Source organism: Mustelus asterias, chromosome 5 (assembly GCF_964213995.1).
Source record: "Mustelus asterias chromosome 5, sMusAst1.hap1.1, whole genome shotgun sequence".
NCBI lineage: Eukaryota > Metazoa > Chordata > Chondrichthyes > Carcharhiniformes > Triakidae > Mustelus > Mustelus asterias.
This window is the reverse complement of record NC_135805.1, coordinates 16962079-16987719: the sequence shown is the minus strand read 5'-3', so window position 1 is coordinate 16987719 and position 25641 is coordinate 16962079. Positions and strand designations below refer to the sequence as shown.

General features: G+C 44.7%; 1 protein-coding gene across 1 annotated transcript in view; it reads right to left on the bottom strand.

Moving 5' to 3' along the window:
* xdh (xanthine dehydrogenase) overlaps positions 1-25641 on the bottom strand; it is a 140414-nt gene that overhangs the window by 53739 nt on the left and 61034 nt on the right. The window contains exons 12-20 of the mRNA XM_078212225.1: positions 23303-23454; positions 19939-20032; positions 19751-19860; positions 18069-18253; positions 12239-12410; positions 10836-10925; positions 7341-7510; positions 4971-5097; positions 2116-2235 (exon numbers count right to left, since the gene is read on the bottom strand). Of these exons, the coding sequence (XP_078068351.1) occupies positions 2116-2235; positions 4971-5097; positions 7341-7510; positions 10836-10925; positions 12239-12410; positions 18069-18253; positions 19751-19860; positions 19939-20032; positions 23303-23454 (1220 nt within the window). The remainder of the gene's footprint in view (positions 1-2115; positions 2236-4970; positions 5098-7340; positions 7511-10835; positions 10926-12238; positions 12411-18068; positions 18254-19750; positions 19861-19938; positions 20033-23302; positions 23455-25641) is intronic.

Genomic DNA, 25641 nt, shown 5'->3' with positions numbered 1-25641 from the left:
ATAAACTGTGAGCCCCAACTCCAGCCCTCACTTTAACTCAGGTCAGCTAGGAACACCAGTTCTGTATTAAAAGTTTAAAGTTTATCTATTAGTGTCACAAGTAAGCTTACATTAATACTGCAGTGAAGTTACTGTGAAAATCCCCTAGTCGCCACACTCCGGTGCCTGTTCGGGTACACTGAGGGAGAATTTAGCATGGCCAATGCACCTAACCAGCATGTCTTTCAGACTGTGGGAGGAAACCGGAGCACCTGGAGGAAACCCACGCAGACACGGGGAGAACGTGCAGACTCCACACAGACAGTGACCCAAGCCGGGAATTGAACCTGGGTCCCTGGAGCTGTGAAGCAGCAGTGCTGACCATTGTGCCACTGTGCTGCCCAAAGAAAGGATTAATCTTTACTGCACAGCTATGCTGGATTTTACCCTTTGATTGTTCAGTAGGGATTCTTAAATTGTTCGAAGTCACAGACTCAAACAGAAAAGTTCAATTTCTTCACTCATTGAAAGGCTGACATTAAAGACAGGCACCTGCCTGAGTCGACTCTTAGCTCTGGAATGATAAGGAGTGTGGACAAGTCAGGGAGCTAACTATCAATGGCTGCAGGACAGGATATCGTCAAGGAGTGCATCATGAAATACAAACATTGTCCTGTAGAAAGCAATGAATAAGGGAAAGGAAGTCTGGATTGCAAGGGATATATTAATATATAGGAATAAAGTATAGGAAGTCAATATTACAAGGGATATTTTTAGGTATAGGAGTAAAGTATAGGAAATCTGGATCACAAGAGATATGTTTAGATATAGGAAGTCATTAACAAGAGATACGTTAAGGTATCGGAATAAGGTATAGGAAGTCTATATTACAAGAGATATATTAAGGTATAGGAATAAGGTATAGGAAGTCTATATTACAAGAAATACATGAAGGTATAGGAATAAGGTATAGGAAGTCTATATTACAAGGGATATTTTTAGATATAGGTATAGGTAATCTGGATTGCAAGGAATACATTAGCACCAGAATTTTCCCATCCCACCCACCACGGGAATTATAGTGGGAGGGAGGGTGGGGGGTGGGGCGCGGACCATGCAAAGGTCTGTTGACCTCAGGTGGGATTTTCCAGTTTTGGGATGAGCGTGGCCGGAAAATCCTGTCCCTGAAGTCAGTTAAGATCAGATGAACCCTGGAACTGTAACTCATTTGAACTCAGCAGTTAAAACACAAGTTGACTTTGAGCTTGTGTTTAATTGTTGCATGTCTAACAATTCTATGCCATGTGTCATTTGGGGTTGTGATTCTTGTTCCTTTGAGAAGTAAATTATATCCATCCTTTAACAGATAGTCATCGACTTCAGGAAGCATAGTGAAGGATGTGTCCCTGTCTACATCAATGGGGATGGAGTAGAAATGGTCGAGAGCTTCAGGTTTTAGGTGTCCAGATCATCAACAACCTGTCCTGGTCCCTCCATGCTGACACTATAGTTAAGAAAGCCCACCAACGCCTTTACTTTCTCAGAAGACTAAGGAAATTTGGCATGTCCAATACAACTCTCACTAACTTTTACAGATGCACCATATAAAGCATTCTTTCTGGTTGTATCACAGCTTGATAAGACCACAAGAAACTTCAAAGGGTCGTGAACGAAGCCCAATCCATCACTCAAATCAGCCTCCCATCCATTGACTCTGTCTACACTTCCCGCTGCCTTGGGAAAAGCAGCCAGCATAATCAAGGACCTCATGCACCCTGGACATCCTCTCTTCCACCTCCTTCCGTTGGGAAAAAGACACAAAAGTCAGAGGACATGTACTAACTGACTCGAGAACAGCTTCTTCCCTGCTGCCATCAGACTTTTGAATGGATTTAACTCGCAATAAGTTGATCTTTCTCTACACCCTAGCTATGACTGTCAAACTACATTCTGCACTCTCTCCTTTCCTTCTCTATGAACGGTATGCTTTGTCTGTATAGAGGGCGAGAAACAATACTTTTCACTGTATACTAATGCATGCGACAATAGTAAATCAAATCAAATCAAATCAGTACCATAACATTACAGGGAGTAGAGGTTCTCTAGTAATCGGTACAGTGAGGTGCAGTGAATTACCTGAATGGTGATGATGGGCTGAAGCTTTTCGTATTTGATCTTTACTGCTTTTGCAGCCCTCTGGGCATGGGCCTCTGTGTCAGCAACAATTGCCCCAATAACATGTCCAACACAAGTGACCTACACAAGATACAGAAAGAAGACTGAGTGGTTATAAGATAATGCAGTCTCCAGGAGTGATTTTCTGAGTTTTCTTATATTTGTTCATGGAATGTGGGTGTCACTGGCTGGGCCAGCATTTAATGCCCATTCCTGAAGGTATTTAAGAGTCAAACATGTTGTTGTGTTCATAACTTCACAAGATATAGGAGCAGAATTAGGCCATTCAGCCCATCGAGTCGGCTCCGCTATTCGATCATGGCTGATATGCTCCTCATCCCCATTTTTCTGCCTTCTCCCCATAACCCTTCAACCCATTCCCAATTAAAAATCTGTCTCACTCCTCCTTCAATTTACTCACTGTCCCAGCATCCGTCGCACTTTGGGGTAGTGAATTCCACAGATTCATAACCTTTTGGGAGAAGTAGTCTCTCCTCAATTCTGTTTTAAATTTACTACCCCTTATCCTAGAATGCCCCACAAGAGGAAGCATCCACTCCACGTCTACTTTATCCATACCTTTTATCATCTTGTATACCTCAATTTGATCTCCCCTCATTCTTCTAAATTTCAGAGAGTATAGGCCTAAACTGTTCAATCTCTCTTCATGCGACAAACCCCTGTGGCTCTGGAGTCACATGTAGTCCAGACCAGGTACGGCCGACAGATTTCCTTCCCTAAAGGACATTAGTGAACCAGATGGGTTTTTACGACAATCAACAATGGTTTCATGGTCATCAGTAGATTCTTAATTCCAGATTTTTATTGAATTCAAATTTCACCATCTGACATAGTGGAATTCGAACCCGGGTCCCCAGAACATCATCCTAGATCTCTGGATTACTGATCCAATGATAATACCACTCTGCTACTGCCTCCCCTATGTGCTGCTCAAGGGAGCCTAGCCCACATCAGTGTGTATTGAGGTAACACAAGCACATGCAGTGTAGGTACACCCAACAGGAGACTATTCTGCCCATCGTGTCTGTGGTAGCTCACTGCAAGAGTCTCCCACTTCAGCCATTTTCCTGTAGCCAAGCAAATCATCTCTCTGCAAATAATTATCCAAAAGCTTTTTGAAAACCACACCCTCAGCATCACACTCACTCCAATCCTAACCACTTGCTGCTTAAAATAACATTTTTCCTCATATTGCTTCTTTAGCCTGAAATCAGTGTCTTATAATTCTTGCTCCTTCAATCAATGAGGAAAGCTTCTATCTGCACCATAGAACATAGAACAGTACAGCACAGAACAGGCCCTTCAGCCCACGATGTTGTGCCGAGCTTTGTCTGAAACCCAGATCAAGCTATTTCCTCCCTATCATCCTGAAGTACTCCATGTGCCTATCCAATGGCTTCTTAAATGTTCCTAAAGTTTCTGACTCCACTATCCCTGCAGGCAGTCCATTCCACACCCCAACCACTCTCTGAGTAAAAAACCTACCTCGGACATCCTTCCTATATCTCCATGAACCCTATAGTTATGCCCCTCGTTACCGCTCCATTCACCCGAGGAAATAGTCTTTGAACGTTCACTCTATCTATCCCCCTCATCATCTTATAAACCTCTATCAAGTCTCCTCTCAACCTCCTCCGCTCCAAAGAGAAAAGCCCAAGTTCCCTCAACCTTTCCTCATAAGACCTACCCTCCAAACCAGGCAGCATCCTGGTAAATCTCCTTTGCATTCTTTCCAGTGTCTCCACATCCTTCTTGTAGTGAGGTGACCAGAACTGCACACAATATTCCAAATGTGGTCTCACCAAGGTCCTGTACAGTTGCAGCATAACCCCACGGCTCTTAAACTCAAACCCCCTGTTAATGAACGCCAACACACTATAGGCCTTCTTCACGGCTCTATCCACTTGAGTGGCAACCTTCAGAGATCTATGGATATGAACCCCAAGATCTCTCTGTTCCTCCACATTCTTCAGAACCCTACCTTTGACCCTGTAATCCACATTTAAATTTGTCCTACCAAAATGAATCACCTCGCATTTGTCAGGGCTAAACACCATTTGCCATTTTTCAGCCCAGCTCTGCATCCTATCTATATCTCTTTGCAGCCTACAACAGCCCTCCACCTCATCCACTACTCCACCAATCTTGGTGTCATCAGCAAATTTACTGATCCACCCTTCAGCCCCCTCCTCCAAGTCATTTATAAAAATTACAAATAGCAGAGGACCAAGCACTGATCCCTGTGGCACTCCGCTGGTAACCGGTTTCCAGTCCGAAAATTTTCCATCCACCACCACCCTCTGTCTTCTGTTAGATAGCCAGTTACCTATCCAATCGGCCAAACTTCCCTCTATCCCACACATCCTTACTTTCTTCATAAGCCGACCGTGGGGGACTTTATCAAACGCCTTACTAAAATCCATGTATATGACATCAACTGCACTACCTTCATCTACACACTTCAACTGCACCAATCTTCATCATCTTGAGCACTTCCATCAAATCTCCTCTCAACCTTCTCAAAGAGCAGCAACCCCAATCTTCTCCTGTCTAATCACATAACTGAGGTTCCTCATCCCTGCAAACATTCTTGTGGACCTTCTCTGCACCCTCTCTAATCCTTTTACATCATTCCTAAAGCACACTGCATAGAGCAGAGACACAAAAACAACTTCCATTCTGACTTTCATTACATGGATTTTGGAGTTCGCAGGTCCGATAAACAGGCGGATGGCCCTCTCCCCCAACTCAGCACCCAGGGGAGTGAAGCTTAAAGTGAAATGGTGATGACTAACCACTCCCTCAGCAAACACCGTCTCATCCATTATAATGTGGCCAGTCTCATTGCTCCCGGGGACATCCTTGGCAGTGAGGAAGCATACAACTCCAGCAAGTTTTAGGGCTTCAGTTGCATCGATTGAACTGCAGAAACAGCAGAAAGAAAGGAGTTATCTCACTGCAAGCAAAGAGAGTGCAGATATAGTGAGAGACAGACAGAGACAGAGAGAGATAGAGATAGAGAGATAGATGGATAGATCGACAGACAGACAAACAAAGAGTGAGAGAGAGAGAGAGAGAGATAGATAGATAGATAGATAGATAGATAGATAGATAGATAGATAGATAGATAGATAGATAGATAGATAGATAGATAGATAGATAGACCGAGAGAGATAGATGGACCTTCTTGCCTTCCTAGAGTGAAGCTTCTGCTGTTGGTGGTTTGCTAGCTAGTAACTAGAGTCTTTCTCTATCCCTGGTGTTTTGGGAAGCTGTCCTGACTTCAAGCTTGTCTGCGCGTGTGTGTGTGTGTGTGCGTGCGTGCGTGCGTGTGTGTGTGTGTGTGTGTGTGTGTGTGAAGAAAACTGCAGCATCCAGCCAAAGGATTAAGTTCCAGTATCACGTGACCATTCGTATTTTCTGTGCTAAACCATGGCGAGGGTTTTGTTTGAGGAGGTTTGTTTGGTTGGAAAATTCCATATATTTGTCAAGGATTATACAATGTTATTGTTGTCTTTTTTCCTTGTTTGTAATTGGTAAAAGTTATTGCTATATGTGAACTGTATTCTTAAATAAACTTTGTTTGATAAAAGCAAAGTGGGTCAGTTGAGTCATACCTGGAGTGAAACATCTCATGCTTACCCCAGCCAAATTCAAATAGCAAAACATAAGATCCAGGTGGACTTCATAAAACATAAAAAATGGAGTTCAATGCGGAAATGTGTGAGGCGATTCACTTTGGAAGGAGTAACAGGATTACAGAGTACTGAGTAAGATACTTGGTAGTGTGGATGAACAGAGAGATCTCGGTGTCCATGTGCATAGGTCCCTGAAAGTTGGCACCCAGGTTGATAGGGTTGTTAAGAAGGCGTACGGAGTGTTAGCTTTTATTGGTAGAGGGATTGAGTTTCGGAGCCAGGAGGTCATGTTGCAGCTGTACAAAACTCTGGTGCGGCCACACTTGGAGTATTGCGTACAGTTCTGGTCACCGCATTATAGGAAGGATGTGGAAGCATTGGAAAGGGTGCAGAGGAGATTTACCAGGATGTTGCCTGGTATGGTGGGAAGGTCTTATGAGGAAAGGCTGAGGGATTTGAGGTTGTTTTCGTTAGAGAGAAGAAGGTTAAGAGGTGACTTAATAGAGGCATACAAGAAGATCAGAGGATTAAATAGGGTGGATAGTGAGAGCCTTTTTCCTCGGATGGTGATAGCTAGCACGAGGGGACATAGCTTTAAATTGAGGGGTGATAGATACAGGACAGATGTCAGAGGTAGGTTCTTCACTCAGAGAGTAGTAAGGCCGTGGAATGCCTTGCCTGCAGCCATAGTGGACTCGCCAACATTAAGGGCATTTAAATGGTCATTGGATAAACATATGGATGATATTGGAATAGTGTAGGTTAGATGGGCTTTAGATTGGTTTCACTGGTCGGCGCAACATCAAGGGCCGAAGGGCCTGTACTGCGCTGTAATGTTCTATGTTCTATGTTCTATGTTGGAGTTTTTGACCTGAATTATAACAATAGTTAGATAGATAGATAGATAGATAGATAGATAGATAGATAGATAGATAGATAGATAGATAGATAGATAGATAATAAAGAGTGAGAGACAGAAATAGACAGATAGACAGACATAGACAGAGAGACAGACAGATAGACAGTTTGAAAGAGAGGCAGAGAGATATTTGATTGATTGAAAAATTATCATGCTGGCTGCTACCAAATAGCGATGATGACACAAATAAAATAAGTAATTATGATTCATAACAATTATTAATTTAAAAATGAAGAATAAAATATAAAACTATCGATATTTCTGTTTACAAATAATACTGCACTCGATATTTTGTATGAAAGTTGATAGATCTGTACAATATAAACAGGGTGCCATTGTATAATATCCGCTGGAACTGATGAATATGAGTCGTGTTTTAATAAAATTAATGGTGTCACTTTCTGAAATCAGCTTTTTAATTCCAGAGATTTAAATTTGAATTTAAATTCTCGAGCTGAGACTTGAAGTTCCATTCTCCGGATTACTAATCCTATCCTGTAACACCAACAACAGACGCCATGCCAACTGAAGCATGTTGCAGCCCGCTTGATGATCAATGTTTATTCGCCAGGTCTCTGAGCTCCAACAAAAGATGAACACAAAGTTACCTTATCTTGGCATGAGCTTCAGTGCTGGTCACCAGGGCCAAGTAGAGTTCCCTCTCAAAACGGGGTAGGTCATCGCAGTAAACAGCCTCTCCCGTGGCCTGCTTAATGCTTGAGAGATGTGCCAATGGATGGCCAACTACATCCGTGGGGGACTCACCAGGAGGCACTTGCTAAGGAGTGAAAGAGAGAAAATGGCTGTGATTTCAATAATCAGAATTAGAATCAGAGAATCATACAGTGCAGAAGAGACCCTTCAGCCCATAGAGTCCTCACTGACATGTGAGAAATACCTGAACTCTCACCTAATCCCATCTGCCAGCATTTGGCCCATAGCCCTGAATGTTATGACATGCCAAGTGCTCATCCAGGTACTTTTTAAAGGATGTGAGGCATCCCGCCTCCACCACCCTCCCAGGCAGCGCATTCCAGACTGTCACCACCCTCTGGCTAAAAAAGTTTTTCCTCCCATCGCCCCTTAACCTCCTGCCCCTCACCTTGAACCTATGTCCCCTTGTGACTGACCCTTCAACTAAAGGGAACAGCTGCTCCCTCTCCATCCTGTCCATGTCCCTCATAATCTTGAACACCTTGATCAGGTCACCCCTCAGTCTTCTCTGCTCCAGAGAAAACAACTCAAGCCTATCCAACCTCTCTTCATAGCTTAAATGTTCCATCCCAGGCAACACCCTGGTGAATCTCCTCTGCACCCACTCCAGTGTGATCACATCATTAGGTCACAGGAAGTGTGATGGATTTATAAGTTGGAGGGTCCGTGGTCAGTACCACAGCTGGATGTGTTGCCCTAGGTGCCAGTCAATGGGTGGCAACCTGTCTGATTGACCAGTCAATGAATCAGAGACCCTTACAACATAGAAGGAGGCCATTTGGCCCATTAAAGCTGCACCAGCCCTATAATGGGCCAAACCTCGGACCTTCTCCCCCTAACCATATAAATTAGGCCTCTTCACGTACATGTGTTTTGAAAGTTCCATAGAATCTCCTTTCACCAGCCTTTCAGACAGTGCACTCAAGATCTCAACAATTTGCATGATATAATTTTCCTCATTTCCCCTCTCATTACTTTGTCAATGATTTTAGTTGATGACCTTTGTTTACTGACTTGTTGGTGAGAAGAGACCATTTCTCCCGAGTTGGTATAACACTCATAAAGTTTAACACCTCTTTCTCTAACAATCCCTTTCTTTCCAGGCTCTCCAATGTTATGGAAGACCCTCAGCCCTGGGGTCATCCTGGCTGACCTCCTCTAGAAGTTCTCCAGGGCTTTGACAATTTCCTAAAGTGTGGCATCTATTGCATTCTTAGGGGCTGCACGGTGGCACAGTGATCAGCACTGCTGCCTCACAGTGCAAAGGTCCCAGGTTCAATCCCAGGCTCGGGTCACTGTCTGTGTGCAGTTTGCACATTCTTCCCCTGTCTACGTGTGTTTCCTCCAGTTTCCTCCCACACTTCAAAGATCTACAAAAGGTCGTGAATGTAGCCCAATCCATCACGCAAACCAGCCTCCCATCCATTGACTCTGTCTACACTTCCCGCTGCCTCGGCAAAGCAGCCATCATAATTAATGACACCACACACCCCGGACATTCTCTCCTCCACCTTCTTCCTTTGGGAAAAAGATACAAAGTCTGAGGTCACGTACCAACCGACTCAAGAACAGCTTCTTCCCTGCTACCATCAGACTTTGAATGGACCTACCTTGCATTAAGTTGATCTTTCTCTACACTCTAGCTATGACTGTAACAAAACATTCTGCACTCTCTCCTTTCCTTCTCTATGAAGGGTATGTTTTGTCTGTATAGCGTGCAGGAAACAATGCTTTTCACTGTATGCTAATACACGTGACGATAATAAATCAAATCACATCAAATCAAAAAAAGATGTGCGTGTTAGGTTGATTGGCCGTGCTAAGTTGACCCTATTGTCAGGGGGATTAGCAGGGTAATGTGTGGGGTTAAGGGGATAGGGCCTGGTTGGGATCGTTGTTGGTGCAGGCTCGATGGGCTGACTGGCCTTCTGCACTGTAGGGATTCTATTCTATGATTCTTCTATTCGTCGCAAACGTACCAATCACATTTCAAGTCAAAATCAGACTAATAATGTACACAGCATGATGTGGATTGAAGAATAAATGTTGGCCAGGACATGGGGACTAACTGCCCTGCTCTTTTCTGACACAGTGTCATGTGATCTTTTACACTCAGGTCAGAGAGCAGACGGAGTCTTGGTTTGATGTCTCATCTCAGAGAAAGCACATCTGACAGTCGAACGCTCCCTCAGCACTGCACTAGAATGATAGCCTGGATTTTAGGCTCAATCTTACCGTCTGTTCATGCCACGTTCCCACTGCAGCGAGGTCAGAAAATTTGGTGGCCAGCCAAATCTGTGCTCACTGCGGCAGGATGGGAAAATCCCACCAGTGTGAACGGTGGTAAGATTCTGGCCCAAGTCTCTGAACTGGAATTTGAAGCCACGATCTTCTGACATGAGACAACTGAACCCTACTCATTCAGCCCCAAACATTTAAAGAGTCAACCTGCCTCTTTTTAAGTTGTTCAGTGGAAACTTTATCAAATATATTCAAAGGAAACATGAGGTGAAAATTCTCCTCTTGATAGCTGTCATGGGAATGTTGAGATGAACGCACATAGTCTTTTCCCCAGGGAATGGGAATTGAAAACTAGAGGGCATAGGTTTGAGTTGAGAGGGGAAAGGTTTAAAAGGGACCTGAGGGGCAACTTCTTCATGGAGATGGTGGTGCATGTATCATAGGATCATAGAATCCCTCCAGTGCAGAAGGAGGCCATTCAGGCCATCAAGCCCGCACAAAAAACGATCCAATCCAGGCCCTATCTCTGTAACTCCATACATTTACCCTGCTAATCCCTCTGACACTACGGTTAATTTAGCATGGCAAATCAACCTGGCATCTTTGGAGTGTGGGAGGAAACCAGAGCACCCAGAGGAAACCCACGCAGACATGGGGAGAATGTGCCGACTCCAGACAGACAGTGACCCAAGCCAGGAATCTAACCTGGGTCCCTGGTGCTGTGAGGCAGCAGTGCTAACCACTGTGCCACCATATATGGAATGAGCTGCCAGAGAAAGTGGTTAAGGCAGGTACAATAGCAACATTTAAAAAGCATTTGGATAAGTACATGGATGGGAAAGGATTAGAGGGATATGGGCCAAACGCAGGCAATTGGGACTAGCTGGGAGGGCACCATGGTCGGCAGGGACCGGTTGGGCTGAAGGGCCTGTTTCGGTGCTGCATTGCTCTGTGACTCTCTGGTTCACTGACCACTTTTTACCCTAAAACCTACTGGCTAAAGGAATCAGACTCCTGGCTCCACAGGCTGTTCTGCTTTATTAGTTGGGAAGGTTGGGGTTATTTTGGAAATGAAGGATAGAGATTCTTCAAAGGCTAACGTTGTGCTCCTTGGGAGCTTGATGTAGTAAAGGCTGGGTGCTGCTAACCTGGAACAGCTGGACTGCTGAAGGAGGGTCCTTGTGGAATAATTCCGTGGCACTGAGGTGCTCTGGAGGAATGGGCTCAACTTGAATATCCTAGAAAGAGAAAGGGGAAAGCAGACAATCATTTTAACAAACAATTATTACTGACGTGACAGCTGAAAGAGTTAATAATCACACAAGTTTATAAATCACATAAGCTGCATGCTGTACCTCGGTCACACAGGGAATGCTCTGTGAAAACCATAGGCCTTGATTAAAGCAGACCCAGATAAGAGTCAAGGACCATTTAATTGAATGATGTGCAACTGCAGCTCCTGCTTGCCCAGCAGAACAATGGCCAATTGGTTGTGCCAAATTCATCCAAACACGCCAATGGCTGACAGTCAGAGCTGGAGAGTCTTCTGGGCAGCTTGATGTGTAGTAGCCTCCCTCAAGCTATAAACCTCTGGTAACAGACTAGCAACTTGTTCCCTCAGTGTACCAGGATGTTGCCTGGTCTGCAGAGTATTAGCTATGAGGAGAGGTTGGATAAACGTGGTTTGTTCTCACTGGAACAGGTTGAGGGGTGACCTGATAGAGGTTTACAAGATTATGAGGGGCATGGACAGATAGTCAGGTGCTCTTTCCTAGGGTTGAAAAGTCAAGTACTCGGGGACATAGGTTTAAGGTGCATGGGGAAAGGTTTAGAGGAGATGTACGAGGCAAGTTTTTTTACTCAGAGGGTGGTGAATGTAAAGTAAAGTTTATTTATTACTCACAAGTAGGCTTACATTCACACTGCAATGAAGTTACTGTGAAATTCCCCTAGTCGCCACACACCGGCGCCTGTTCAGGTCAATGCACCTAACCAGCACGTCTTTCAGACTGTGGGATGAAACTGGAGCACCCTGAGGAAACCCACGCAGATACGGGGCAAATTCTACATAGACAGTGACCCATGCTGGGAATCGAACCCAGGTCCCTGGCGCTGTGAGGCAGCAATGTTAACCATTATATCACTGTGTGAATGCCTGGAATGTGCTACCCGGGGAGGTGGTGGGAGCAGGCATTTAAGGGGCATCTGGACGAATACATGAATGGATGGGAATGGAAGGATACGGACTCTGTAAGTACATACGGTTTTAGTTTAGGCAGGCATCATGATTGGCGCAGGCGTGGAGGGCTGAAGGGCCTGTTCCTGTGCTGTACTTTTCTCTGTTCTTTGTATGTGAACAGATGAAAATCTGCCTTGTGCACCACTCGGTGCAGGAAGAGCAACAACAACTTGCTCAAGTGGTCCCATTCCAATATTGAGTTTGAATGTGTGGCCCATTCTCAAATGGCTTCATCCTCACAACAAGGGGAAAGTGCTTGTAGCGGTGTGCGAGGAGGGATCAGCCTGAAGTCTGAAGCTGACAGTTACGTACCCTCTCAAAGTCTCGCCCCAGCTTTTGGAGCACGCTGAGGTAGAACTTGAAGAAGAAACTGAGGCTCAGGATGCGTCGGAACTGAACCATCCCACCCGGGGCCGATGGTGATAACATGAGTTCATCTACGAGTAGCGAGCAGGCTTCCTGGAGAAGCTCCTTGTTCCACTTTCTAAATGGGGTGGGGGGGGAACAATTGAGGTAACATCAGAGAGAGCATCAACATTAGAGCATCGTGCACAAGACTCAAAAGTGTGAGATGAGGTAAATCCACCTTTCAGTGGACACTAATACAGTGTGTGGAATATGGACAAAACTGGCTGAAATACTTAAAATTCTGTGTTTCAAAACACATGGACTTAAAATGGCTGCAGACAAAACAAGAAGACATCGTCAGACAAAGAGATACACAGCCTTATCAAATCCGTCTAGGAGTTGCTTGAGCAGACAAAGAACATATGAACGGAGTGGGAATGGAGGGATACAAAAGAATGGTCTAGTTTGGACCAGGGAGCGGCGCGGGCTTGGAGGGCCGAAGGGCCTGTTCCTGTGCTGTATTGTTCTTTGTTCTTTGAACGATGAGTTGTGGCAAAACTAGCCTGCTAGTTATGCAAAAACAGACCCTGCTAGACCTGGCTAACAATGCCACCCATTACAACAGCTATGGACAGCACACATTATAGACTCCAAGTTGTCTGCAAAATCCAACAGGTTTGGGCCCAGGCTGTGTCTGGCAAAATCATCTCAATGGGAAAGTGATCAACACCTCCTAAGAACCATCAAAAACCATTTCGCACCTCATCAGCTCCAAGCACTCTCATCAAAATTCGACCGACCATTGGGAGAAGCCTGCCAGAATTTCACAAGACTGCATCTTTTTAAAATTGGATAAAGACAAAGGACAGGAGGCTCTTTTAGCCGGAGCACACGTGGTGGTTCACTTCTCCACAACCACAGCCAGGGACTCCTCTCCAAACAGAACAAACCAACTTTGACTGAGCCGCAGCTCCAACAACTGAAAGGACTTTAAAATTACTCTTCAACCACCAAAGAAAGAAATTCAACAAGTACTTATTCAAGATACAAGAAACTGCGTTTTCAGACGCAACCCAAGACTAAAGGCCTGGGTTGCACATGAACCTGACCACGCGACCAAGGCGCACGTCCCTTGAAAGCAAGATGGCCCTGACCTTTTCTTAAAGACAGTACTGCCTCTTTGACCCAGGAGCGGTGAGTATAATCTACCGTCCCCAGAAATCCCCACTTAGCCAGATATTGAGGAAGGGTGGTTGGAAATTGTGTAAAATTGTGTAAACATAAAAATATCTATTGTGTTATTACTGTCTCTTCCTTCCACAGCATAGTAACTGGTTATGTGTGCATGCTGACAGGTCTGGTTAATTTCATTCCTTCCTGAATAAAATCTGGCCTTTTGTGTCACTCACTCATCTCTCTTTTCATTCTGGTGGATCACAGAGTTAGAACATAATTCCGAAGTCTAGAACTGTAGGGGTTCAGGCACCTCGAAAACGTTCACTCAAACGGGTTCACTGGTCAGGCATAAAGAGTGGCTCACTTTCTCTCTCTCCTGCGGAGTCGTCCCAGTGTGACGCTTCCGCCGTTTTCTCTCCCTGCAGGAGGTAGTGGAGACCACCACTAGTGGAATGAAAGACCCCCTACACAATGACGACCGCGACAGGACTTCGGTGGCGTGGCATGTGTGATTTACCAGAAGGAGTGGGTGAAAAATCGAAAATGGAGGAGAGCATGGGGTGATGTCAATGGGACGGGAAACACGCGGCTGGGAAGCCGGAGAATCTTTCCCAATCTTTCCAAGTATTCCCTTTTGAAAATGACCACTGAATCTGGTTTCACTGTCCTTTCCGGCACTGCATTCCACATGATAACATTTCACCCCATGACCTCTCAGTTATGCGTCTGATGCCCCAGCCGCTGTATCTACACAAACTATCATAAACAGGCCCCGTGGCAATGTGGCACCCCCTCAGCACTCTTGTGTGCTCAATTGTATTCCGTTGAAGTGTATTAACTGGTGATTGACTTGTTCTCCTGTATATAGGACCGGACTGAATCTGTGGATGTCGGTTTAGGAGGAGCATGTTAGACTAGTAATCCAGAGACCCAGGGTAATGCTCTGGGGACCTGGGTTCAAATCCCACCACGGCAAATGGTGAAATTTGAATTCAATAAAATCTGGAATTAAGAATCTACTAATGACCATGAAACCATTGTCGATTGTCAGAAAAACCCATCTGGTTCACTAATGTCCTGTAGGGAAGGAAATCTGCTGTCCTTACCTGGTCTGGCCTACATGTGATTTCAGATCCACAGCAATGACTTGATTTGATTTGATTTATTATTGTCACATGTATCGGGATACAGTGAAAAGAATTGTTTCTTGCACACTATACAGACAAAGTATACCATTCTTAGAGCACATAGGGGAGACAGAAAGGAGAGGGTGCAGAATATTAGTGTTATAGTCATAGCTAGGGTGTGGAGAAAGAGCAACTTAATATAACGTAGGTCCATTCAAAATGTGGTTATAATGCCCTCTGAAATGCCATGCAGTTGAAGGTGGGCAGTAGCGATGCCCACATCCCATAATGTGTGTCTCTGTAACTAAAAGCTTTTACGTATATAAATATCCATGTCTATCCTTCACCACCTGGCTTTCTGGAATAAACCTTACAGTGCTGAAGTGCCAGGCCAGCTATAATGTCTTGGAAATAATGGCGACCAGCAAGTGGGGAATTATTTATTAACAGCGATAACTATTTACAGAGAGTGAGAAAGATGTTCCCGATTATGTTGACTCCAGTGTCCAGACTGTCTGAGAGAGCCCACATTCAACCTCAGGGGTCATGCGCTATGGCCTGATTGGCCAAACCAGGGACCTGGGTTCGATTCCTGGCTTGGGTCACTGTCTGTGTGGAGTTTGCACATTCTCCTCATGTCTGCGTGGGTTTCCTCCGGGTGCTCCGGTTTCCTCCCACAGTCCAAAGATGTGCGGGTTAGGTTGATTGGCCATGCTAAAATTGCCCCTTAGTGTCCTGGGATGCGTAGATTAGAGGGATTAGCGGGTAAAATGTGTAGGGATATGGGGGTAGGGCCTGTGTGGGATTGTGGTCGGTGCAGACTCGATGGGCCGAATGGCCTCTTTCTGTACTGTAGGGTTTCTATGATTTCTATGATGATCCTCCAAACCTCGTCCCTTAAGTGGGCTTGCTACAACACCAGGTTATATCTCAAAGAAGCTTTGATCCACAACCTTTCAACTCAGAGCTAAGTGGATGTCGAGGGGGAGTTGAATATTGTTCTGTTCTCTGTCCTTCAATGGTTCCTCTTTGACCCCATGGGCCTTAGCGTCGCTGTTCTCATTCTGTAGATTGAAGGTACAATCCCTGACCAACTAGTGTAGATGGTCATACCACACCTATCGCATAACTAACCAATGGGAAACTCATTACCCACGTCCCTCCCCACCGCAGTTATACTCTCTTCCACCTTCTTCCATCGATCATTCGGTGGCTCTGACATCCATCATTATGAAGTGCTTCAAAAGGTTAGTCATGGCATGAATCAGTTCCAGCCTCCCGGACTACCTGGATCCACTATAGTTTGCCTACCGCCGCAACAGGTCCACAGCAGGCACCATCTCCTTGGCCCTGCACTCAACCCTGGAACTCCTAGATAACAAGGACACCTATGTCAGATTCCTATTTATTGACTACAGCTCAGCCTTCAACACTATTATTTCCACAAAACTCATCTCCAAACTCCGTGGTCTGGGCCTCGGCACCTTCCTCTGCGACTGGATCCTGAACTTCCTAACTCACAGTCCACAATCAGCAAGGATAGGCAACATCACCTCCTCCACAATCATCCTCAACACCGTTGCCCTACAAGGCTGTGTTCTCAGCCCCCTACCACACTCCTTATACACCTATGACTGTGCGGCCAAATTCCCCTCCAATTCTATTTTCAAGTTTGCTGACAACACCACCGTGGTGGGACAGATCTCAAACAATGAAGAGACAGAGTAGAGGAATAAGATAGAGAATCTGGTGAACTGGTGCGGCAACAATAATCTCTCCCTCAATGTCAACAAAATGAAGGAGATTGTCATCGACTTCAGGAAGTGTAAAGGAGAACATGCCCCTGTCTACATCAATGGGGATAAAGCATAAAATGTCGAGAGCTTCAAGTTTCTTGGTGTCCAGATCACCAACAACCTGGCCTGGTCCCCCCACGCCAACACTATAGTTAAGAAAGCCCACCAATGCTTCTACTTTCTCAGAAGACAAAGGAAATTTGGCATTCAGCTACGACTCTCATCAACTTTTACAGATGCACCAGAGAAAGCATTCTTTCTGGTTGTATCACAACTTGGTATGGTTCCTGCTCTGCCCAAGACCACAAGGAACTACAAAAGGTTGAGAGTGTAGCCCAATCCATCACGCAAATCAGCCTCCCATCCATTGACTCTGTCTACACTTCCCACTGCCTCGGCAAAGCAGCCAATGTAATTAAGGCCCCACGCACCCTGGACATTCTCTCTTCCACATTCTTCCGTCGCGAAAAAGATACAAAAGTCTGAAGTCACATACCAACTGACTCAAGAACAGCTTCTTCCCTGCTGCCGTCAGACATTTTAATGCACATACTATGCATTAAGTTGATCTTTCTCTACACCCTAGCTATGACTGTAACACTACATTTTGCACTCTCCCCTTTCCTTCTCTATGAATGGTATGCTTTGTCCGTACAGCGCGCAAGAAACAATCCTTTTCACTGTATGCTAATATATGTGACAGTAAATCAAATCATATCAAATCGAATCAAAAAGATGGGCGGTGCAGTAGTTAGCACTGCTACCTCACAGCAACAGGGACCCGGGTTCGATTCCCAGCTTGGGTAACTGTCTGCTCAGAGCCTGCATGCTCTCCCCATGTCTGTGTGGGTTTCCTCCGGGTGCTCTGGTTCCCTCCCACAGTCTGAAAGATGTGCTGGTTAGGGTGCATTGGCCGTGCTAAATTCTCCCTCAGTGTACTCGAACAGGCGTTGGAGAGTGGCGACTCAGGGATTTTCACAGTAACTTCATTGCAGTGTTAATGTAAGCCTACTGATGACACTAATAAATAAACTAAGATGCAAAAGTCTGAGGTCATGTACCAACTGACTCAAGAACAGCTTCTTCCCTGCTGTCATCAGACTTTTGAATGGGCTTACCTTGCATTAAGTTGATCTTTCTCTACACCCTAGCTGTGACTGTGACACGACATTCTGCACCCTCTATTTTCCTTCTCCCCTACGTACTCTATGAATTGTATGTTTTTTTCTGTATAGCGCGCAAGACATAATGCTTTTCACTGCATTAAAGTAAAGTAAAGTTTGATTATTAGTTTCACAAGTAGGCTTACATTAACATGGCAATGAAGTTACCGTGAAAATCCCCTAGTTGCCACACTCTGGTGCCTGTTCGGGTACACTGAGGGAGAATTCAGCATGGCCAATGCACCTAATCAGCATGTCTTTCAGACTGTAGGAGGAAACCGGAGCACCCGGAGGAAACCCACTCAGACATGGGGAGAAAGTCGAGACTCCGCACAAACAGTGACCCAAGCCAGGAATTGAACCCGGATCCCTGGTGCTGTGAGGCAGCAGTGCTAACCACTGTGCCATCATGTCGCAGACATCCTAATAGATGTGACAATAATAAATCAAATCAAATTATTGAAAAGTTTTAATTTAGCAACCTTAGAGCAAGAGACATCTGTTGTTCTGAGCGACATCTGAGGAGACTTACTTTCCAAGAAGCTGTGCACATGTCTTCTTTGCAGACACGGTGATAGGCCCCATGCCTCCATAACTCAGCCCCAACTCTTCCACAACATCGGTGCCTTCCTTGAAAGCAACTCTCATCCCACAGTTCACTATCGCAATATCGTCATCCCGTCTCTGGGCTTGTTTGAATGCTGAGAAATACTCTCCCTGCAAAGGGACAGATGAAAGTCAATGCCCAACATTTCAACCATGCTTTAGGAAGGCTGTCAAGGCCTTTGAGAGGGTGCTGAGGAGATTTACTAGAGAGATGAGGGACTTTTGTGATATTATTCAAGAGATTGGAGAAGATGGAATTGTTCTTCTTAATCTGGAGAAAGTTAATGAGACATTTTCTGGAATCCCCTCATGATATTTGAAGTGTCACCTGACTTCTTTGGAGTGGGTTGTTTGCCTGACAGCCACCCTGGTGTTGGTAAAAGAGTTGGAGGCATGTCTCGGTCAGTATTTAGGTTTTTACAACTTTAACCTCCCACCAAACCAAACCAGTCATGAGGTTAGAATTTCTCCTGATACAATTCCATGTAGGTGATAACTACCACACTGGTCAAACTAATATCCTTCGTTCAGTTAGAATTACCTGGGTGATAGTCTAATTACAAGGTCTCTCTGGTATACAATGTTGTCTGGATGATATTCTAATTACAGGGTCTGTCTGGTGTACAATGCTACCCGGATGATATTCTAATTACAGGGTCTCCCTGGTATACAATGTTACCCGGATAATATTCTAATTACAGGGTCTCTCTGGTGTACAGTGTTACCTGGATGATATTTTAATTAAGGGGTCTCTCTGGTATACAATGTTACCTGGGTGATATTTTAATTAAAGGGTCTCTCTGGTGTTCAATGTTACCTGGATGATATTCTAATTACAAGGTCTCTCTGGTATACAATGTTGTCTGGATGATATTCTAATTAAAGGGTCTCTCTGGTGTACAATGTTACCTGGGTGATATTTTAATTGAAGGGTCTCTCTGGTATACAATGTTACCCAGATGATATTCTAATTACAGGGTCTCTCTGGTATACAATGTTACCGGATGATATTCTAATTACAGGGTCTCTCTGGTAAACAATGTTACCTGGATTGTATTCTAATTACAGGGTCTCTCTGGTGTACAATGTTACCTGGATGATAGTCTAATTACAGGGTCTCTCTGGTGTACAGTGTTACCTGAGTGATATTTTAATTACAGGGTCTCTCTGGTGTACAATGTTACCTGGACGATATTCTAATTACAGGGTCTCTCTCGTGTACAGTGTTACCTGGATGATATTCTAATTACAGAGTCTCTCTGGTGTACAATGTTACCTGGTTGATATTTTAATTAAAGTTTCTTGCTGGTGTACAATTTTACCTGGATGATATTCTAATTACAGGGTCTCTCTGGTGTACAGTGTTACCTGGATGATATTCTAATTACAGGGTTTCTCGGGTGTATAGTGTTACCTGGATGATATTCTAATTACAGGGTTTCTCGGGTGTATAATGTTCCCTGGATGATATTCTAATTACAGGGTCTCTCTGGTGTACAATGTTGCCTGGATGATACTCTAATTACAGAGTCCAGTGTACAAAAGCACTTGGATATTTTAGAAGCAACATTGGAATGACTTCACAATAAGCGGGATGTAGCTTCTCACCTTCCTTGTGTAGGGGATTTCAATGGACAGCAATATTTCCTGTGGTTTCAACACTGTTTTCCTGTAGCCGGTGAAAAAATCTCCATCCATCCGCACATTTCGGGTGCTGCCTGTAAACAGTCAAAGAGAGAGGGTTAACCACAGACATGCATACAGCCAGGCGGCAGACTGTTTGAGATACAACCTACCTTCAGAGGCCAGGGCGAGCAGACAGTTAGAGGCCATGAAGACAGGGTTCAGGTCTGAGATGGGGCTCGCGGTCATGATGTTCCCACCAACAGCCTGAAACAGAGAGAGAAGGAACATTGTTAACTTTAAATGTACATTATCCTTCCAATCCCCATCCTGATCCACACCATGCCACATTCCTGATGTGTACATAGAGAAAGACTGGACATCCCTGGCCACCCAATTGTTCCAATGCTGATACGACCCCTCTGGAGTCAGCTGGCTGACCTGCGAGCTGCTGGAGGGGGAGAATCATAGAATCCCTACAGTGCAGAAGGAGGCCATTTGGACCATCAAGTCTACACCGACCGCAATCACACCCAAGCACTAGCCCCATAACCACATGCATTTACCTTAGCTAGCCCTCCTAACACTAAGGGTCAATTTAGCATGGCCAATCCACCTAACCCGCACATCTTTGGACTGTGGGAGGAAACCGGAGCACCCGGAAGAAACCCACGCAGACACGGGGAGAATGTGCAAACTCCACAAAGACAGTGACTCAAGCCGAGAATCAAACCCGGGTCCCTGGTGCTCTGAGGCAGCAGTGCCAACCACTGTGCCACCGTGCCACCCCAAAGAAGGAGATGGAGTGACCCTGTTTTATATTTAAAAGGGTTGCAGGTTGCTGTATGAACTGATCACATGCCGATGTCATTAGGGTGTTTGTAGAGGCTGCTGTTTTACATTAGAACATCTCTTTCAATAAACCGGTTGTGTGTTTGTTTGAATTTACATGTGAAAACCAAGTCTTTTCTCTCTGTGTAAAACCCACAACCCCTAACATAGTTCGGACACTACAGAAAGAAAACTAGCGAACTGGTAGAATTTCGTTTCATCAGGAACATCAAGAAAATATCATTAACAGGAAAACATTGAAGCTCCTCACACTTGGAATATCAGGAGACTAGGGAGAAGGAACAACAGGATTAGGTTTTGCCAGTGAAGGAAGACTCAAGTAATAAAAAAAAGCTCTCTATGTAGCTTTAAAAAAAGTTTTCTTTCCAATCAGAGAAGGGTGAGATTCCAGGTAGTATCTGAAACGAGTGGATGCTTTACAGTACAGTTGGGCTATTTGAAAGAAGGTATATCAAGTCAACGGTCTGCAAGGTAAAAAGGGAGTACGAGGAAGACAGTAAGAAATTTGATTTGATCTGATTTTTTGATTTTAATTTGATTTATTATTGTCACGTATTAACATACAGTGAAAAGTATTGCTTCTTGTGCGTTATACAGACAAAGCAGACTGCTCATAGAGAAGGAAAGAAGAGAGTGCAGAATGTAGTGTGATAGTCATAGCTAGGGCGTAGAGAAAGATCAACTTAATGCGAGGTAAGTGCATTCAAAAGTCTGACAGCAGCAGGGAAGAAGCTGTTCTTGAGTCGGTTGGTACGTGACCTCAGACTTTTGTATCTTTTTCTTGATGGAAGAAGGTGGAAGAGAGAATGTCTGGTGTGCATGGGGTCCTTAATTATGCTGGCTGCTTTGCCGAGGCAGCGGGAAATGTAGACAGAGTCAATGGATGGGAGGCTGGTTTGCATGAAAAATATAGACTGAACAGTCTCAAGTCGCTAGTGCCTACAAGAGAAATGAGGGGTTGATGTAGGGGGGCCAGATTAGGCTAAAAAAACACATAATCATGGGTTTAAGAACACTAACACAATACTGACTTAATAGTGATTGATCTTAGGCTATGGAGAGTGCTGACAAGGGCAGTTGTCGTAGAACACAACTCTATATGAATAACAAGTATTTCTCATTGAAAACATGTATTTTGAATTTACAAAATGGATGCAGTTTGCTTTTAGTGGCATTTTGTGAAAGCTTCAGCCAACGGTAAAATACAACAGGGCTTGATGGGATGAGGTAGGAGACAGTGCCTGCATTCCAGAGGACAATTGTTCCATTGAATGTGGCTATGTTATCAGCAGTTGTCGGGAACAAGATGGCTACCAATGCCAGTTTGATGAATAGAGCTATACAGCTCCAAGCTGATAACACAGGTGCATGATGTGGAGATGCCGGCGTTGGACTGGGGTAAACACAGTAAGAAGTCTCACAACACCAGGTTAAAGCCCAACAGGTTGATCTGGTAGCAAAAGCCACTCGCTTTCGGAGCGCTGCTCCTTACATAAGGGATTTCTCAGGGTCGGACGAGCATCATGTTCGAGTTGGTGGGAATCAGTCTCCCATCTCACTGTCCAGCGTTCTGTGTTGCTGGGCAACAGGATGGAGGTAACGTCCGTAATTAATGACAAATGAGATCCCATGAGGTCAGGATATATATTGTTATTCGCTGGAGTTAATGACTGGATGATTATTACCCTTAATGTTTACTGGATAATGCCCACTGGAAAGGTGGGCAATATGATTTTGGAAATGTATAATTGCCCTCACGGAGGCATTGATTTTCAGAATGATGTTGGGCTACCCGCATTCTATACCTTGAGTGCTGGGCTACTTTATATCATTCTCCCATTCGATCGTTTGGTTAATAAAGGCACACCTTAAAATCAGTACACTGAGTTTCATGAGTCTCTGTATCAGCTTAAGTTTAGCAATACATTGCCTCAAAAAAAACCCCCATCAACACTGGTCAATTAGAATCCATGGGTGCTTTCAATGAAGAAAATCAATCAGGGAGTTCCTATGCAGAGTGTTTTCAGTACATTGTACAACTGAATAAAATAGCATACAAACTGCTCATCCCAGCTTTTTTCAGTACAATAGGAAGTAAAACCTACAATTTGCTCTGGAACTTTCTTCATTCAGAAAGCCAGGGACCAAAACTTATAATAATTTGACAAAGATCCTTGAAGAGCATTAATCTCTAACACCACTGATAATCTCCCTAAGGTTCAGGTTCAACCGAAGGAATTAAGTGGAAAGCGGAAGCATTTCTCAGTTTGTGGCATTAAAAGGCTGGCTTGGCATTGTGAGTCATTAGAAGATTCTCTTTGTGATCAATCTAGTTTGTGGCTTCCATAATAAGGCTATCCAAAGAGGAGTGCTTACTGAACATGCTTTGACTTTAAAGACAGCCGTAGAAATTGCAGTGTCGATGGAACTGGCTGCTAAAGAGACTTCATAATTTGACGCAGGATTGAAGATCCACAAGTTGGATTTAATTGTGTTAAGACCACGCAGGCAGAAATACCTTCAGAGGACAATGAAAATTAAAACCCCGAGATTTACCATGAATAGGTTTGGACTAACATTAGGTGGCAGGTTTGATGAGGAGCAGAGTTCTTGTGACATCTGTCACCCTTGGGTGACAATGCGTCCACCTGCCACCCTGCCCTGATTGGCGTGCAAAGTACTCACTGCGACATTGCGGATTTGCTGTCCCGCAAACCAACGCAGCTGCTCCAACACGGCCTTGAAAATCTCGGTCCTGTAACTGGGGAGTTCTGCTACAGCCTGCTTCAGCTGGCCCCTGATATAGCTCAAGGTGCAGGCTGCCCCGAACAATATCCCTTCAGAACGACAAAGGTGTATGCATATATTAAAAAAAACAACAACTTTTGCATTTATCCAGCACCTTTAACATAGTACAACCTCCAAGCTACTTCACAAGAGCATTTCTCAGCAACAATTGACATCGGACCGTAAGAGGAGATAATAAAATTGGCAACTGTCATGACTTTAATCAGGCAATTGAGGTGGGCCTGTCAGAACATGAATTCCCTGATTAAGGACCAAATTAATGGACCAAGCAGGGAGCCTCTTGCTTTGTATTTAACCAGGAGTGCCAGTTCCTCTGGGACTCCTAGTGTAGATTCCTAACTGAAAGTACGCTGTGTGCTGTCGTCAGACTTGTAAATAAAGGGATTTTGGTGAAGGAATTCTGCCGCCGAGGACTTATTACAGCAACCTAAAGCTTGATCAAAGAAGAAAAATTTAATGAGTGTCTTAAAGACAGAGTAGGAGAGGTGGAAAGGTGTAAGGAAGGAATTCCAGCGTTTAATGTCCAGATAACGGAAGGCACGGACGCCAATGATGGAGAAATTCAAATCGAGGCTGCCCATGACACAAAGTTGGGTGGGAGAGTGAGCTGTGAGGAGGATGCAGAGATACTTCAGTGTGATTTGGACAGGCTGGGTGAATGGGCAAATGCATGGCAAATGCACTATAACGTGGGTAAATGTGAGGTTATCCACTTCAGTAGTAAAAACAGGAAGACAGATTATTTTCTGAATGGCTATAGATTGAGAGAGGGATATGTGCAATGGGACCTGGGTGTCCTCATACGCCAGTCGCTGGAGGTAAGCATGCAAGTGCAGTAGGCGGTGAAGAAGACAAATGGTATGTTGGCTTTCATAATGAGAGGATTCGAGTACAGGAGCAGAGACGTCTTGTTGCAATTATACAGGGCCTTGGCGAGGCCACACTTGGAATATTGTGTGCAGTTTAGGTCTCCTTCTGAGAAAGGATGTTATTGCTTTCGAGGGAATGTAAGAAGGTTTACCAGGCCAATTCCTGGGATAGCGGGACTGACATACGAGGACAGATTGAGTCGGTAAAGATTATATTTGCTGGAATTTAGAAGAATGAGGAGGGATCTCATGAAATTCTAACAGGAATGGACAGAGTTGATGCAAGAAGGATGTTCCTGATGGTGGGGGTGGTCCAGAACCAGGGGTCATAGTCTGAGGCTGCAGGGTAAACCTTTTAGGATAGAGATGTGGAGAAATTTGACAATTGACAAATTGACAACGTTGGCAGCTTTATAGAACCTTAGTTAGGCCACACTTGGAATATAGTGTTCAATTCTGGTCGCCACACTACCAGAAGGATGTGGAGGCTTTGGAGAGGGTACAGAAAAGATTTACCAGGATGTTGCCTGCTATGGAGAGCATTAGCTATGAGGAGAAGTTGGAGAAACTTGGTTTGTTCTCACTGGAATGACGGAGGTTGAGGGGCGAACTGATAGAGGTCTACAAAGTTATGAGGGGCATGGACAGAGTGGATAGTCAGAAGCTTTTTCCCAGGGTGGAAGAGTCAATTACGAGGGAGCACAGGTTTAAGGAGCGAGGGGCAAGGTTTAAAGGAGATGTACGAGGCAGATTTTTTACACAGGGTGCCTGGAACTCGTTGCCGGGGGCGATAGTAGAAGTGGATCCGGTAGCGACTTTTAAGGGGCGTCTTGACAAATACATGAATAGGATGGGAATAGAGGGATATGCTCCCCAGAAAGGTAGGGGGTTTTACTTCAGTCGGGCAGCATAGTCAGTGCAGGCTTGGAGGGCCAAAGGGCCTGTTCCTGTGCTATAATTTTCTTTGTTCTTTGTTTTAAATGTCTCCACCCAGGGAGTGATAAGTCTGTGGAATTCATTACCACAGAAAAGAGTTGATGCTAAAACATTGTATGTTTTCAAGAAGGAAAACTCTTGGGGTGAAAGGATCAAAGGATATGGGGGCGGTGGGATCAGGCAAATGAGTTGGATGATCAGCTATGAATGGCGGAGCAGGCTCGAAACAAAAGGGCAGCGGGCACATGGGAACACCACAACCTGGAAGTCCCCCTCCAAGTCACTCAATGTCCTGACTTGGAAATATATTGCCATTCCTTTACAGTCGCTGGGTCAAAATCCTGGAATTCCCTCCTTAACAGCGCTATGGGTGTACCTACACCTCACGGACTGCAGCGATTCAAGAAGGCA